Genomic DNA, 14,569 nt, shown 5'->3' on the forward strand with positions numbered 1-14,569 from the left:
AAATAATTATCGAACAGAGGCACGTAGTCAAACTCAAATGACAATCAATTGTATTAAAAATATAATTTCAGACAAAATGATCAAACAGTAACTTGATTATTCGGATGATTCATTCAAACAAAAGATATACCAATACCATCCACAATATTTTCTAATACAACTATATTTACACAGACAAAACTTTCACGCAAACAAAATTTAGCGAATAAAAAAAGTTAATGAAAGAAGAAGGTCTTTATCACTTAAGATATTTTTTGGTTAAATGAGTTTTATATCTTATAAATTATAACATAATATGGTATTATATAATTTACGTGGGACCTTTCTCAACTTTAGTCTTATCCCAACTCCTTTGATCAGAGAATCATCAAACTCCGAGCCTCCACGTTGCCATCATCCGCAGGTTCGATCATTGGCTCGTCACCACCCCACCCTCTCTCTCCCTCACTTCTATACGCTTTTACCTTCTTCTCCATTCTTCTTCCTCACCCCACTCTCTCTCACCCACACCCACCCACCCAAATTATCGTTTAATCCTGATCGTGATGGGTTTCTATGAGCTTACTTGATAACGAATCATCGGATATATGTCCTTTTTTAGGTTCGATTATCGTTATTTTGTTTAATTTAGTGCTTGTTTTTACTACCACGTTGATCGTTACACAAGCTTCTTGATTCTTTGCTTAATCATTGTTTTGGGTTGTTAATAAACGAAGCAAATTTTATCGATTTCGAAAAACCATGCTTCTTTTTCATTTTTCCCTTTTCTTGAAGCTAGGCGAGTTTATAACAGGGGTGTTTATATTTTTGATCATATATATCTATCTGTTTTCAGGGGTTTTCTTCATTTCTTGAGTATGCTCTTATTAGGGTAACTTATAAAATATAGATAAATAATTCATGTCGTAAATTACAATACCCTGTTTCAACATAAAAACTCTATGTAAAATGATCGGACTCATGTCTGAATAGAAAATTTTGGGTCTTAAATGTTATATTTTCTTCCTGCCATGCTTTCTTTAAAAAAGAAGTTGCAATTTTGACACCTATTTGAAGACGTCAAACTAGATCAAATGTATTTATAAGCTCTAAACTTGAGGGGGTTTTTGGATGTTGGTAAAAAGGTAAAAAGTGATTATGATTATGATTATGATTTTCTGTTTGAACTTACAGGTTAACACGACCTCAAAATATTGAATAATCAACATCAGTTTTAGCACCTCGATTCTTTCCTTAGCTTATATAACGTTGAAAACAAAACATATCCATGGGGGGAGCTTGTTCTAGAAAAAGAGACCAACAAACCAACGACGACATTGTTCTTGGAGGAGTTTCTCGAAGATATTCCAAAAGTGGAAGCTCAAAATGGCTGGGAACCTCTTTTTCTCGAGCATCTGTAGATAATAAACAAGGAAACACCATACCCCCGTCTCTCATGGAATTATGCATTTATAAAATTTCTCAAGTACGTTTATCATTTCATCACTTTTACTATTAATAAATAAAAAACTAGTGAATTTTTACTGATTTTGTGGTGTGAAACAGGAAATTGATGAGTATGGAACCTTCTCTATGCTTCCAAGAGATATCAGCCAACAGATTTTTAATGAATTGGTTTACTCTCAACGCCTTAACGAGGCTTCTCTTGAAGCATTTCTAGATTGTGCTTTGCAGGTATATATATATATATATACATCTAATATGATTTCAATGTAGACAAGCATATGATTTAATTTATATACTTTGTTTCGCAGGATATAAACTTGGGTGAATATCCAGGAGTTGATGACACGTGGATGGATGTGATCTCTTCACAGGGATCATCTTTACTTTCTGCAGATCTTTCTAGTTCCGATGTTACAGATTCTGGTTTGTTACATATTAAAGAATGCAAGAATGTTGAGGCTTTAAACCTTAATTTCTGTGAACATATCTCTGATGTTGGGCTTGGATGCATTACAGGTAATCTCTTCTAATGATTCTTTATTGAATTTGAAGGAAAACAATCTTAATATAATTTTATTTTTTTTCAGGTCTTTCAAACTTGACAAGTTTGAGTTTGAAGAGGAACACAAGCATCACTGCAAAAGGAATGAGTGTGCTTTCAGGATTGGTCAATTTGTCAAAGTTGGATCTAGAAAGATGTTCTGGAATCCATGGTGGTCTTGTTCATTTAAGAGGTCTTTTTTTCTTCTTCTTGTTGTTGTACCTTATAATTAATATTCAATAATTAGAATTAGATAATCAAGTATAATGAATATATGGCAGGTTTAAAAAAGCTGGAGGCACTTAATATGAACTGTTGTAATTGCATTACTGATGCTGATATGAAGCCTCTCTCAGGTAGTTTTTCTAATACGTATTTAGACAAGTATACTTTATTATAAACTTGAAAGAATTTAAATATGATGTATTTTTTATGCTGATAATTATGTTTCAGACCTAAGAAATTTGAAAGAATTACAAATCTCCAGCAGCAAGGTCACAGATAATGGTGTCACATTCTTGAAAGGTTCACTTCAATTATTTCTAATCATTTTTACATATTCAGTGAAAGATATATATATTTTTTATTATGTAAATTAAAATCTAAGTAAATTTACATTTTTCAGGTTTACACAAGCTTGCATTGCTGAATATGGAACGCTGCCCTATTACTGCAGCATGCCTGGATTCACTTTCAGGTTCAATTATATTTTCTTTTTTGTAATCTCATTATGTTGTTTGACTTTTTTATTTGTTTTATGTAGATCTTGTTGCTCTACTTTTTCTGAATGTAAGCAGATCTAATATCACTGATGATGGGTGTGACAAGTTTTCAAGTAAGGATCTGTATCTTTATTGATTTATTTTTTTCATTAATTTATCTTAAAAACCATTAATTTATAACTATTGAGGTCTACTTATGCAGAATTGAAGTCTCTAAAAGTGCTCAACTTGGGATTCAATGATATGTCAGATGCTGTTTTGGCACACCTCAAAGGTGAAATCTCTTAACTTTCATGTGTACTCAACATAACATATTAGTATTTTCCAAAACTTCATACACATAAACTTTTACAAATGCAGGTTTGATAAATTTGGAGAGCTTGAATCTGGATTCATGTAGAATTGGGGATAAAGGATTGGTTCACTTAGCAGGTAATTCTTTTAACAACCATCTTTATATATATATTAATGTATCCATATGTTGATAATTTGATATGTGTGTGTGTGTTTTAGGCCTTGTTTGTTTGAAATGTTTGGAGTTGTCTGATACAGAAGTTGGAAACAATGGTCTTCGTCATCTCTCTGGTTAGTATATATCCATATATCCAATCATGATCCAATTTTGTTTGACCCTTGACTTGGATTTGACTTTTACATGATCTTGATTCTTGTAGGTTTGGTGAATTTGGAAAGTTTGAATCTTTCATTCACACTTATTACAGATGGAGGTTTGCGACACTTGTCAAAACTGTCAAGTATTAGATCACTTAATCTTGATGTTCGCCAAATCACAGATGCTGGACTTGCAATTCTTACAAGTAATATATTGACCTAATTGACTTTTTTTTTGAAATCCAAGAAATGTTTTTAACTCTTAATTCCTACTTTGTGATGTAGGTTTGACCGGATTGACTCATTTGGATCTTTTCTGTGCGAAAATAACAGACACTGGAACAAATCATCTGCGCAGTATGCTATACTTTTGAATTTAAAAATGATTTTGTTTTTTTGTTTTTATAGATATAATCGAGACAACTTATTGATAGAAATTTTTGTAACAGATTTCAAGAAGTTGCGATCATTGGAGATTTGTGGTGGAGGATTAACTGATGCTGGTGTGAAGAACATCAAGGATCTTAAATCTTTGATGCTTTTGAATCTGTCTCAAAACAGCCACCTGTCTGATAAATCTCTAGAAATGATATCTGGTATTTTGTCATATGATATAATCAGTTTTGTTTTCTTGATTAAATATGAACTTTGAACTTTGAACTTTTGAAATGCAGAATTGACAAACTTGGTGTCTTTAAATGTTTCGAGTTCAAGGATAACAAGTGCAGGATTGAAGCATTTAACAAGTCTGAAGAAGTTGAAATCATTGAGCTTGGAGTCAACTAAGGTGACTGCAAATGATATAAAGAGGCTCCATGAATCCCACCTTCCTGATCTCGTGACTTTTAGGCCTGAGTAGGTGGAAAGATGCCATGGGGTTTCTGTACATAAAGATTGGTGATGAATGAATATGGACTCCATCCCTGATTTGTTGAATTGTAAATATGTCTGCTTCTTGTGTTGTGGGTGATACTATGTCTATTGTCTATTGTCTAGTGAACGTGAAGCTTTTTCTTTCATGGATGTGGAAATTGTGATGTAAATAAAGGCATCCTTTGCTACATCTCTTTTTATATTGTCTAGAAATCAATGTGGGTAATGTTCTTGTAAATATTATGGGGATGTTTGTCGTTATTATAAAACTAATTTGTTCGCTTGTTATATGTACTACATCTGGTTTGTTTGTTTACAATATTTTATAATGGATATAGTTTCAATAATGGTTTGCTTTGTTTTAATAATACCAAGAAAAATAATCTGAAAACATGCCAGCTGGATAATAAATACCAAGACACAAACAAGGAAAATCAAAATGAAAACCCAATCGTGACAAGTTTTACAACTTTGATTTGACATTGGATGATTCAACATTCTTGTACTTTGACCATCCGACAATTTAAACCTACGACTTTACACAAACCAGATAAGTTAGAGATCTACATGTGACTAAAAATTTTACATTTTCCAACCAACCAACAAAAAATTGCTTCCAGTTTGACCAAAACAAGTTGAGGTGAGGTCATCTTTGAGCTTGATCCGCACCCGAACCCCCAACCGGTGTAGCCGCTGCATTACTGGTCGAACCGTTTTCAGCCGGCGGTTGAACCCCCCATTTGCTTTCCGACTCGAGCGGCTCAAATACATGAACCACCCCATCTGATAGCCCCAATGCAAATTGATTCGGTTCTTGTGGGTGTGCAGCAATCACCAACGGATGCACATTTGCATTGCTAAAACAAAAACACCCAAAATTCAAAAAAAAAAAAAAAGAACGAAGAAATTTTGACTAAAGTCAACGGATCTTTCTTCTTTTTTACCTCGGGACATTGGGAGAAAGATATGCAGATGGATTGATTCGACAACGTAATCGAAGGTGAGAAGCTGTAAAAACACAAACTGTTGCATCCAAAAAACTTGCATACACCAACTGACTGTCGCATGAAAACATCGCGTGTGATATTGGGGCAGATGATTCGCGTGCAAGCCACTGATAATAAAACCAAGGGTTAATTGTTAAAAAGAAGAAAGTTTGTTAATTGTTAATTGTTATTATTACCTGTTTTACACATTCGAGTTTTGTTGTTTCGTATATTGCGAGTTGGGTCTCGTGTACAACAAGGAAATGGATCTGATCATGATGAAACTGTACACGTGTGTCTGACTGTGCTGTTGGTGTTCTTCCAGGTGGAAGCTGAAGGTATCTTGTCTTTTGCTTCTCCCATCCATCAGAACTCCATACACAAAGCTGAAATAAGGTAAATTTGTAAATAATATATACAGTTAAAAATTGGTGGTGTTGAATGTACATTACATATACTACTACTACTACTAACCTGAGCATCAGCCCCGGATGAGACTAAAACATTGAGCACGTGTGAAAATGCAAGACCTGTAATTCTTTTTGAATGCCCTTTCAGCTTGCTTTTTACCTCGTCCACACGAACGTTATATATCTGAATCGTTGAATCATCCATTCCAATAGCGATTATATTATTATCTTGTGGATGGAAAGCAAGAAACGTGGCAGCTGGTGGTGGTGGCATGAAAGTTGTCATCGTCTGCAAGTGTTTTAGATTTAATCATTTATAATATTTAATAAAGTAATAAACTAAAACTGTTTTTCTTTTTTTTTTCGCAATAAAAAACTTACCTTGAAAGTCATCATGTTGAATAAAGAAATCTTTCCACCAGATGCTGACATCACATAAGAATCGTTTTTGGATAATGCAAAACAGGCGACAGATTCTTCAGGGTTGGTTTCTGCCACGTCATTAGTCATCAAAATCCCACTTGAAGGTTGCCATAATTGAGGTGAAACACTTGCGGTTGCCTGTGCATAGATTTTTTCAATTTAACGAACAAAATTTTGATTTAAATTCAAATTTTGAAATATCAACTAAATTACTTACCTTGCCACTTGAGTTACGCTCACTTCGTTGCCATTTCCACAGCAAATGTATAGCATTTGATGCTAACGCCAATATAGCGTTACCAGAATTTGTATATATCAATCTTGATATCTGTATAATAATCAATAAACAATCATGAAAACGAGATTCCAAACAAGAAAAAAAAGATCATACTGTATGTAATAATTTACCTTTGTTACTCTCATGTTTTCTGGGAGTTTCATCGATCGACACTGGGAAGGTTCGCTTATTTCAGTGAGTTTCCAAATCTTTGATTTGTCGTTCTGTTCTTCAGTGATTCTTGGTTTCACATCTGGCATGCTTCTGGTATCTCCATTCTAAAGCATAAACGAGATTTACAATAATTCATAACAGTATCGAATTTTTATAATCCCGATCATAAAAACCAATAAACATTCTCTTAAACTGACCATTCCCGAGAGAGAACCAACAGAGCCAACTCTCTCTGCTATTCCGGCACTGCTGGCGGCGGCGGCGGCGGCAGCAGCCGATATTGTGTTTAACGTAGGCTGCAGATGATGATAGTAATATCGTCAAAAGATGCATAAAAAAGAAGTTTCCGATTACATTCTGGTTACTTTTCAATTACCTTTGCAGGTTCCTGGGCTCTGGAAGCAGCATCATAAGAAAGATTCTCAAAAGTTCGAAGTAATCGAAGACCATCTGAATTCGCCAAAATTTTGATTCCATTTTCGTTTGCGGAAACAGCTAACAGGGTGCCATCTTTGTTAAATCGGATACGTGGGCTCGCCTTCAATTTAGGGTTTGAATGAACGAATTAGATTCTTCGATAAATCTCAAAAAAATGACTTTTTGATAATATGGAAATGAATTGGATTTACTACCGGAAGACCACCGTCAGCCTCCACGCTTGTTAAAAGCTGAACGTTATCCATATCCCAATATTTGATCGAGAAGTCATCGCCGGCGGCCAAAAATCGGTTTTTAGTGGTGTCGAACTGCACAACGCCTAAAGATCGTTTACGGAATCCATGATACGTTCTTTTCACAGCTCCTTCACTTTCATTCCATTCCACAATATGCGATTCCCCTTCTTTGCTTGTTCCACATGAAAAAAGTCTGAAATATTTGTAAAAATTGATGAGTATTGTGAAAACTGATTGTTACATTTAGAATACAAGGGTAATTGAAGTGTAGTGTTTAATTTAAGTAGCTAACCTTGTTCCATCTGCACTATAAGCCATTGTTGTGCACCATCGACCAGGAGCTTCATAATCAACTCGTGATCCCATGTTATCATATAACCATGCTTTTATTTTCCCATCAAGAGCCGTTGAGAATATAAACTAAACCCAAAAAAGACCTAAAATTATAAAACTTCTCTAACTTAGTATTTATTAAAACAAAAGAAGTAAAGTTACCTGAATGTTTTCTTTGTAGTGAGGGCATACAGAATAAACAGGAGCATCATGACCTTCAAAAGTGTATTGTTTTGCACCAGTTGCAGCATCGAAGACTTTGATGGTTTTATCATCCCCACAAGTTATCACACAGAGTTGCTTATTTGGATGTGAGAATGCAAGATCATTTACTCCACCAACATGAGCATCAATCTATAAAGGAAATTATATGTTACTTTATGGTTTTTGGATGATCATAGTTGGAAAAAGGGAAGCAAACGTACCTCTAGATGTTGTCTCACATCATCGCCTCCATGGTATGAATATATTTGTACAATGTGTCGTGAATAAGCAACTCCTGTTTGCATAAAATTATTAAAAAAGATTAATTCTCCATCCACATTTTTATATGTTGTGATATAAAAATAACTTACCAAACAACGAACCATCTGGACTCCAAATTACACGGTTTACAGACACGCCAGGATCTTTTACAAGAGCAGCCTAAAAATGGTAAAACCGTAAAATGATAAGATTTTTTTTTTTTTTTTTGTCTCCATAAAGTAAAATAGTTGATAAGGCAAAAAGAAACATCCCCTGAATATGCATAAAAATACATACAATACCTGCATAGGCATCGAACACGAACTAAGATCCCAAACTTTGAAGTTTTTAAGAACCAATTTTTCTCGCGAACCAACTTCCCACAATCCAATATCACCTACATTTGTTCCAACTGATGCACCGAGATTTATAAAACCACAAAGTCAGTTGATCTACTAAAGGAAAGAAAGTCAAAGTCAAAGTCAAAATCGTTTAAACACAGTTGACTATCTACCTAAAAGCAATGTTTGTTGTATAGGATGGAAATCCATGCTCATAGGAGAGGAACCCTGGTTGAGAGTTCTTGCAACAGTCTTGGGCAAATCATCAGATGCAGATGAAGATACAGATACAGATGCATTAAAAGGCTGTTGAGTATGACTGCTACCATGCCCTTGGAATGACACGGGCAGCACGTTGACCGGAAGGTTGACTTCATCTGTTATCCCCATTGGCCTTGTCCTTTTGCTCACATGGTCAGAATCCCCAGATGGGAAATCCAATGAAGGGTTTGTAGGTGGTGTTCTTGGATGCTTTAAAGCAGCTGTAAATTTAATAAAATTACAACTCTAGTCTACTCTAATACTAATTAATTACATGGTGTTTTTAGATTTAAATTAGCAAAATAACCTGGCATAGATGGACCACAAAGACCAATTCCACTTCCGGAAACAGCAGGGTGAGATATTGCAGGCGGGTTTGGGTTTGGGTTTGGGTTTGGGTTTGACATCCAACCCGCAAGAGGAGCTGGAACTGGAGCTTGTGTAGGTTGAAAGGGCTAAAAATATTTATATATACACACACTAATTAATCACAAAAAGTTTTGAATCATTTTATAATGAAATGAAAATAAATATACAAACCCCGTGTGCGCCCAAAGGAGGAAAGCCTCCGGCTTTTGGCAATGACCCGAGTAGTGGATTGTTTGCGGGTGATGGAGCGCGGGCCCCGTTTGGTTGACCACATGAATGGTCAACAAACAAAGTTTTGATATCCGGATTTGGCCTTGGGTTTTTACAAAGTTGGTGTTGCCAATTCAAGCTGCAAGACATGTATAATGTTTTTCAACACTAGAAATTGATTCATCACATTATTATTATAATTATTACAATGCCAAAAAATTTCACCTTTGGTTTATGAGAGTCCGTAGTCTGGAATTCTTAAGGTTAGGAAACTGCAATTTGTCACGAAACAAAGGATTTGCTTCGATAAGTTTCTTGAGCTCAACCAACATTATAGCCCTAGCTGATTTCGTGTCACCGTATTTAGAAAGTTGTTCGTTTTCCCTAAAAATCAATACATGAATAAAACACATCTTATGAAAATCACATTCTCCATTTCCATTCCCTCTAATGAGTATCTACATAAGAGATAAATACCTAAAATTCTCCAAAGTCAATAACTGAGTAATCTCCTTGAAAAGCTCTTCATTAAATGATGCAAACACTTTAAGATCCTTTACTAGGATTTCCACTGCTTTGGACCGATCATGCCTATGAACATACAAATTGAAGTACACTTTTCATTAATTAAATATGAAAATTTTCCAAATTTACTTGTTGGATAAACTCAAGGGCTTTTTGCTTACTTATCCAATGCTTCAAGATACTTTTGTTTCCTAATTTCAAAAAAGATCTTCATTGAGTAACGATTGTCATCCACTTTAGTAAATCCAGACAGATACTTCTCAACTTCATCCCAATTCCCATTATGAACTTCATCTTCAAAATACTTCATGTTAAAGAAAAATCCAGATTCTTGCTCAAGCCTGCCACAAAATCATTACATTAATTCTAAAATCATTTGAACAACAGAAAAAACCTAAAACCCCAATTCATGAACAAACTTACTTGTGAACAGTCTCTTTAAATTTTTCTTCATCAAGAAACTGTAAGATCAAGAACACAAGCTCCCTACTTAGAGACGACATTGTAATTCCTGGTCCCTACGTCCCAACAACGATTACAACCCTTCAGATCTGTAAAACCCCAAATACATCTGTAAATAATACTGTAATTTTTTTTTTTTTTAAAATTAAAAGTAGAAAGGGTGAGCTACCATTAACTTCAGGTAAACAGTAAAAAGGAAATACCCAAAATCAATTTATCTAATATAAGATTAAATAAAAACTTGGGAACTTGAAACAAAAAAGTAAAATCAAACTATTAGAAAACCCAGACCCAAAAAAAAAAAAAAAAAAAAAAGTAGATCGCCAGGAACTTGACCTTCAAATCTAGCCGAACAAACAAAGTTTTCATTTATGGTTCAGACAAGATGAGCATGCACCGACATATATGAACAATAATCCTAACAAAAGTTTTGAATCTTCTTTAATATATTTATTATTTTTAGAACAGAAAATAAATTTAAAGATTTCTTTCGCGGATCAGAGAAATAAAAAGCAGCTTTAAACCACTGGGAATTGAAGATGCGAAAGAAAGCAAAAGTAGTTCACAAATGGCAAAAGTAAAGCAAGTCAAGAAATATTATTATAGATATCCATAGAGAGAAAAAAAAACGACTTTTGAAGCAAAATACTCCAAAAAAAAAACACACAGAAAAGAGCTCAGGAAAACACCTTAGCAAGATCGATCGATGATAGTAGAGAGATGAAGAACACGAAGAAGTCGAGGTCGAAGAAAAATTACAGAGCTTTCTCTCTCTACTTTTTCTCTCTCTCTCTATATATATATGGGTCAGCTCTTAGCCCTCTATATACATACATATGTTTTTTCTCCTCCTCACTTTCTCTCTCTATCCTATCGTGGGGAGAAAATAAAAATACGATATTCGTTGCAGAAATGGCGATTTTTATAGAAGAAGGATGATAAGTCAAACTACTTATCACTCCATCTATCACATCACTTATTGATAAGAGAAAATTGAAAAGTGATAAGTTAACCAGATATGGGTCCCACTTAGCCGGCTAAACAACTGTCTTGGTTCATCGGCTCAGAACCACGCGCTGACAGCTGTACTTCAGCTTGGCTTGACCTAGAAGTACATGATCGCCAAAATCTTATCCGTTCACTTAATGTGTGTCCCACTCTTTTTGTTACATGAGATGATCGGACGGCTGAGATTTAATGAAACGTGTAGCTCTTACACACCAGATAACATCCTATTTTAGTTTGAAATTTAAAATTTCTTTTTGTATCCTTGATCCCGTTTTAAAAGACGACAAGATGTCATCAAGACGGGAGATGTATATGCAAACGGGTCGGGTCTTTGCTGTTATTTACGAAATTGCCATCATTAATTGTTTTACGCGATAAGAAGGTTTTATACACGAGATATCAAATTGAGAATATCTCGTGGACGAGAAACTGAGCTACTTTAGAATTAGGTCACCCTGCTTTTGCGATTATTCTATCAATGTCTAATGTCATGTTCTCCCTCTTTTCCGTAAAAAAAAATGAATAATTTAATTTGACATGTATTAAAGTTTGATTTTTTTTTAATGATAAAGTATCTAAAATAACTTTTAGAAAAGAATAAGACGTGAAACGATAATCTTATTTTCAATAATGCAACTGATATGATTTGAAGCATACCTGGTATAAAATTGTTGCCCCTCCACCTTTTCAATTATTTGTTTTTGTTACCACCAATGTTGGTGTCTTCCTATTTATTTAAAATTACAAAACTGGTTTAATAAACAGACTAATAAATAATTAGAAGGTTCATTATAACATGTTACAAAAATATATTAGAGAAACTGTAAAAAATAAATATATAAAACTTACAGCACATAGAAATTTGCTTACAATAATGTTTTTCTTAACATTTCATTCATTGTGTGGAGCCAATAATAGTTTGGATTATAATATTTTAAGTAATATATCAATATTATAGATCGTATAAAAACATAAACATGTTAAATAATTTTCTTTTTTTGCAAAATTACTAATACAATGAATAGAAGAAATGTGGCATATGCGTGCATTACGTGAATAACATGAATATTTAGATATCCATTTTTAGTACTTTATTCAATAAATTGTTATAATTCGTGGTTATTTAGCATTATAAATATGTAAATATTGTAGCATGATATATCCAAAGTTTTCTCGTTGGTATTGTGCTTCCAAATATATTCTTAGTTTTATAACATCAGTATTTTAGGATAGTTAATAACGTATACATTTCGCCATCATTTTGTATTGTAAATAGGTCAATAATATATATAATGTAACTCTACAATATATATATATATATATATATATATATATATATATATATATATATATATATATATATATATATATATATATATATATATATATATATTAGCATAAATTTTATAATTTAAAATAAAACTATTTGGGTATTTTTATTATTATATGCTCACATTTCATTTTTGTTGAATGATTATTATTAAATTGATGCAAGTGGAAATGTATTTATGTCCGGTTTTGACATACATCAATAATGGCACGCGGGGTCTACCCATTATTTGTACTTTCATTGTTTCATAAATGAAAGTGAAGTGATTTATAATATGAAAAAGTTTATCAACATTTGTAAAAGCTTTAAATTTGTAGAGCTAAATTGTCAAAAAAAAAAAAAAAATGGCAATTAGGCTAAAAGGAGTGAAGGTGTCAAGGAAGGTGTTAAGGAAAGTGTTAAAGGTGCTACACCACTTCTTATCTTATGCCAAGGAGATGGTAAGAAAGAGATGTCATGGATGTAGCGAGAAGAGAGATGAAAGAGAAAGTATAAAGGTGTATTGTGATTGGTTGATTTATATATATATATATATATATATATATATATATATATATATATATATATATATATATATATATATATATATATATATATATATATATATATATATATATATATATATATATATATATATTTTCTCCATAATTAAACCTATTAATTTTTTTTCTCAGTTAAAGTTATTCACACCAAGTTTATAAAAAAATTAAAAAATATATGTATAAACCCATCCTAAATGGGTAGAATAACTACTATATGTTTATTTAAATAATTTAATTTGTTTTTATTTTAGTTGTCAAAAATAGGTGTTTGATTAAATATTTAAACTTGCTTAACATGGTAAAGAGACTTCTTAGATATTTTATTTCTATATAATTTACTATATCTTACTATCAATATAAATGTCAAAATCATGATTAATAAAACAAGTTAATAGATTTTGTATATCATTATTTTATATAAATAAGAAAATGAGTATGAACAAAATATACCATAATATTTTATTTCTCTTAGGTAAATGGTATGAGCAAATTTTGTTATAAGATAAGTTAATTTTTACTATGGTTCTAAATGATATGAGACCGTAACATTATGGTAGAAACAAACTTTAAGTTTTATGAATTATAGCAAGTCTATAATGTTTTTAAATTTTATATATATATATATATATATATATATATATATATATATATATATATATATATATATATATATATATATATATATATATATATATATATATATATAAGTTCTGCAAAAGTCTCCATCGTAACTGCGGAAATGAAAAAAAAATACACATGTGTTTTCCAACAAAACATATTTTATGTTAATCATTACCTTAATATATATATATATATATATATATATATATATATATATATATATATATATATATATATATATATATATATATATATATATATATATATATTAAGGTAATGATTAACATAAAATAAATATTTTATGTTAATATATATATATATATATATATATATATATATATATATATATATATATATATATTAACATAGTTTTTTTCCTAATTTTTAAGGAGCTATTTTTATCAACAAATAATTTTAAATTCAAAATTCATAATTTTTATTCTCTATAAATAGACATTAACATTGATATAGTTTTAAGATAAAATAAATATTTTATTTTTTATAGTTTCAGCTATCGTTATTCATAAATGAATAAAAATATATCAGATTTTATTACTATACATTCATTATTCACTTATGAATAAAAAATATGATTAATTTTTTTTACAGTTTAAGTATCATTTATATATGAATATAATATATAATAAATTTTTTACAGTTTACATCAACTCTCGTCACATGTTATATTTTACATATGAATAAAACGTGTATTAGTTGTCCTCACAAGTTGTATTCATATACGAAGAACACATTTATCATAATTTTGTTATAGTTCATTTGTTATTCATATAAGAATAAGTAGTTCAAATTTTCAAAACACTTTGTCTTTTATTAAGATACTATTTATTCATATATGAATAAGAAATTAACTATAACAAAAATCTGTTAAATGTTTTATTCATATTTGAATATAACATATGACGACAACTAATACACGTTTTATTCATATATAAATATAACATGT

General features: G+C 31.6%; 2 protein-coding genes across 2 annotated transcripts; one reads left to right on the forward strand and one right to left on the reverse strand.

Annotated features, from left to right (window-relative positions):
• Positions 1-444: 444 nt before the first annotated feature.
• On the forward strand, positions 445-4,482 carry LOC111910544 (uncharacterized). The gene is made up of 16 exons (XM_023906380.3): positions 445-601; positions 1,174-1,465; positions 1,546-1,674; positions 1,755-1,962; positions 2,034-2,180; positions 2,269-2,343; positions 2,441-2,512; positions 2,613-2,684; positions 2,751-2,822; positions 2,912-2,983; positions 3,070-3,141; positions 3,223-3,294; positions 3,384-3,527; positions 3,607-3,678; positions 3,771-3,917; positions 3,996-4,482. The coding sequence occupies exons 2-16, from the start codon at positions 1,268-1,270 to the stop codon at positions 4,178-4,180; spliced, it is 1,737 nt and encodes a 578-aa protein (XP_023762148.1). The 5' UTR covers positions 445-601; positions 1,174-1,267; the 3' UTR covers positions 4,181-4,482.
• A 92-nt stretch (positions 4,483-4,574) lies between these two features.
• On the reverse strand, positions 4,575-10,987 carry LOC111910543 (protein TOPLESS-like). Its single transcript, XM_023906378.3, has 23 exons — positions 10,794-10,987; positions 10,066-10,193; positions 9,804-9,983; positions 9,595-9,708; positions 9,343-9,501; positions 9,079-9,256; positions 8,846-8,993; positions 8,451-8,759; positions 8,239-8,348; positions 8,047-8,116; positions 7,897-7,970; positions 7,634-7,825; positions 7,431-7,558; positions 7,097-7,331; positions 6,841-7,002; positions 6,662-6,760; positions 6,422-6,568; positions 6,231-6,341; positions 5,972-6,151; positions 5,655-5,879; positions 5,378-5,566; positions 5,139-5,308; positions 4,575-5,051 (listed from the first exon to the last, which is right to left on the reverse strand). The coding sequence occupies exons 2-23, from the start codon at positions 10,143-10,145 to the stop codon at positions 4,841-4,843; spliced, it is 3,471 nt and encodes a 1,156-aa protein (XP_023762146.2). The 5' UTR covers positions 10,146-10,193; positions 10,794-10,987; the 3' UTR covers positions 4,575-4,840.
• Positions 10,988-14,569: the final 3,582 nt, after the last annotated feature.

The sequence above is a fragment of the Lactuca sativa genome, chromosome 5 (assembly GCF_002870075.4).
Source record: "Lactuca sativa cultivar Salinas chromosome 5, Lsat_Salinas_v11, whole genome shotgun sequence".
NCBI classification, from domain to species: domain Eukaryota; kingdom Viridiplantae; phylum Streptophyta; class Magnoliopsida; order Asterales; family Asteraceae; genus Lactuca; species Lactuca sativa.

What these genes read in the sequence shown, in the direction of transcription:
- LOC111910544 (XM_023906380.3), top strand. Translation starts at nt 1,268, where the DNA reads ATGGGGGGAGCTTGTTCTAGAAAAAGAGACCAACAAACCAACGACGAC. An exon ending in TGGTCTTCGTCATCTCTCTG is followed by an intron (nt 3,295 to 3,383) that starts GTTAGTATATAT and finishes TGATTCTTGTAG; the next exon opens with GTTTGGTGAATTTGGAAAGT. An exon ending in ATCTCTAGAAATGATATCTG is followed by an intron (nt 3,918 to 3,995) that starts GTATTTTGTCAT and finishes TTTGAAATGCAG; the next exon opens with AATTGACAAACTTGGTGTCT.
- LOC111910543 (XM_023906378.3), bottom strand. Translation starts at nt 10,145, where the DNA reads ATGTCGTCTCTAAGTAGGGAGCTTGTGTTCTTGATCTTACAGTTTCTT. An exon ending in TATAGTGCAGATGGAACAAG is followed by an intron (nt 7,332 to 7,430) that starts GTTAGCTACTTA and finishes CAAATATTTCAG; the next exon opens with ACTTTTTTCATGTGGAACAA. An exon ending in AACTCGAATGTGTAAAACAG is followed by an intron (nt 5,309 to 5,377) that starts GTAATAATAACA and finishes TTTTATTATCAG; the next exon opens with TGGCTTGCACGCGAATCATC.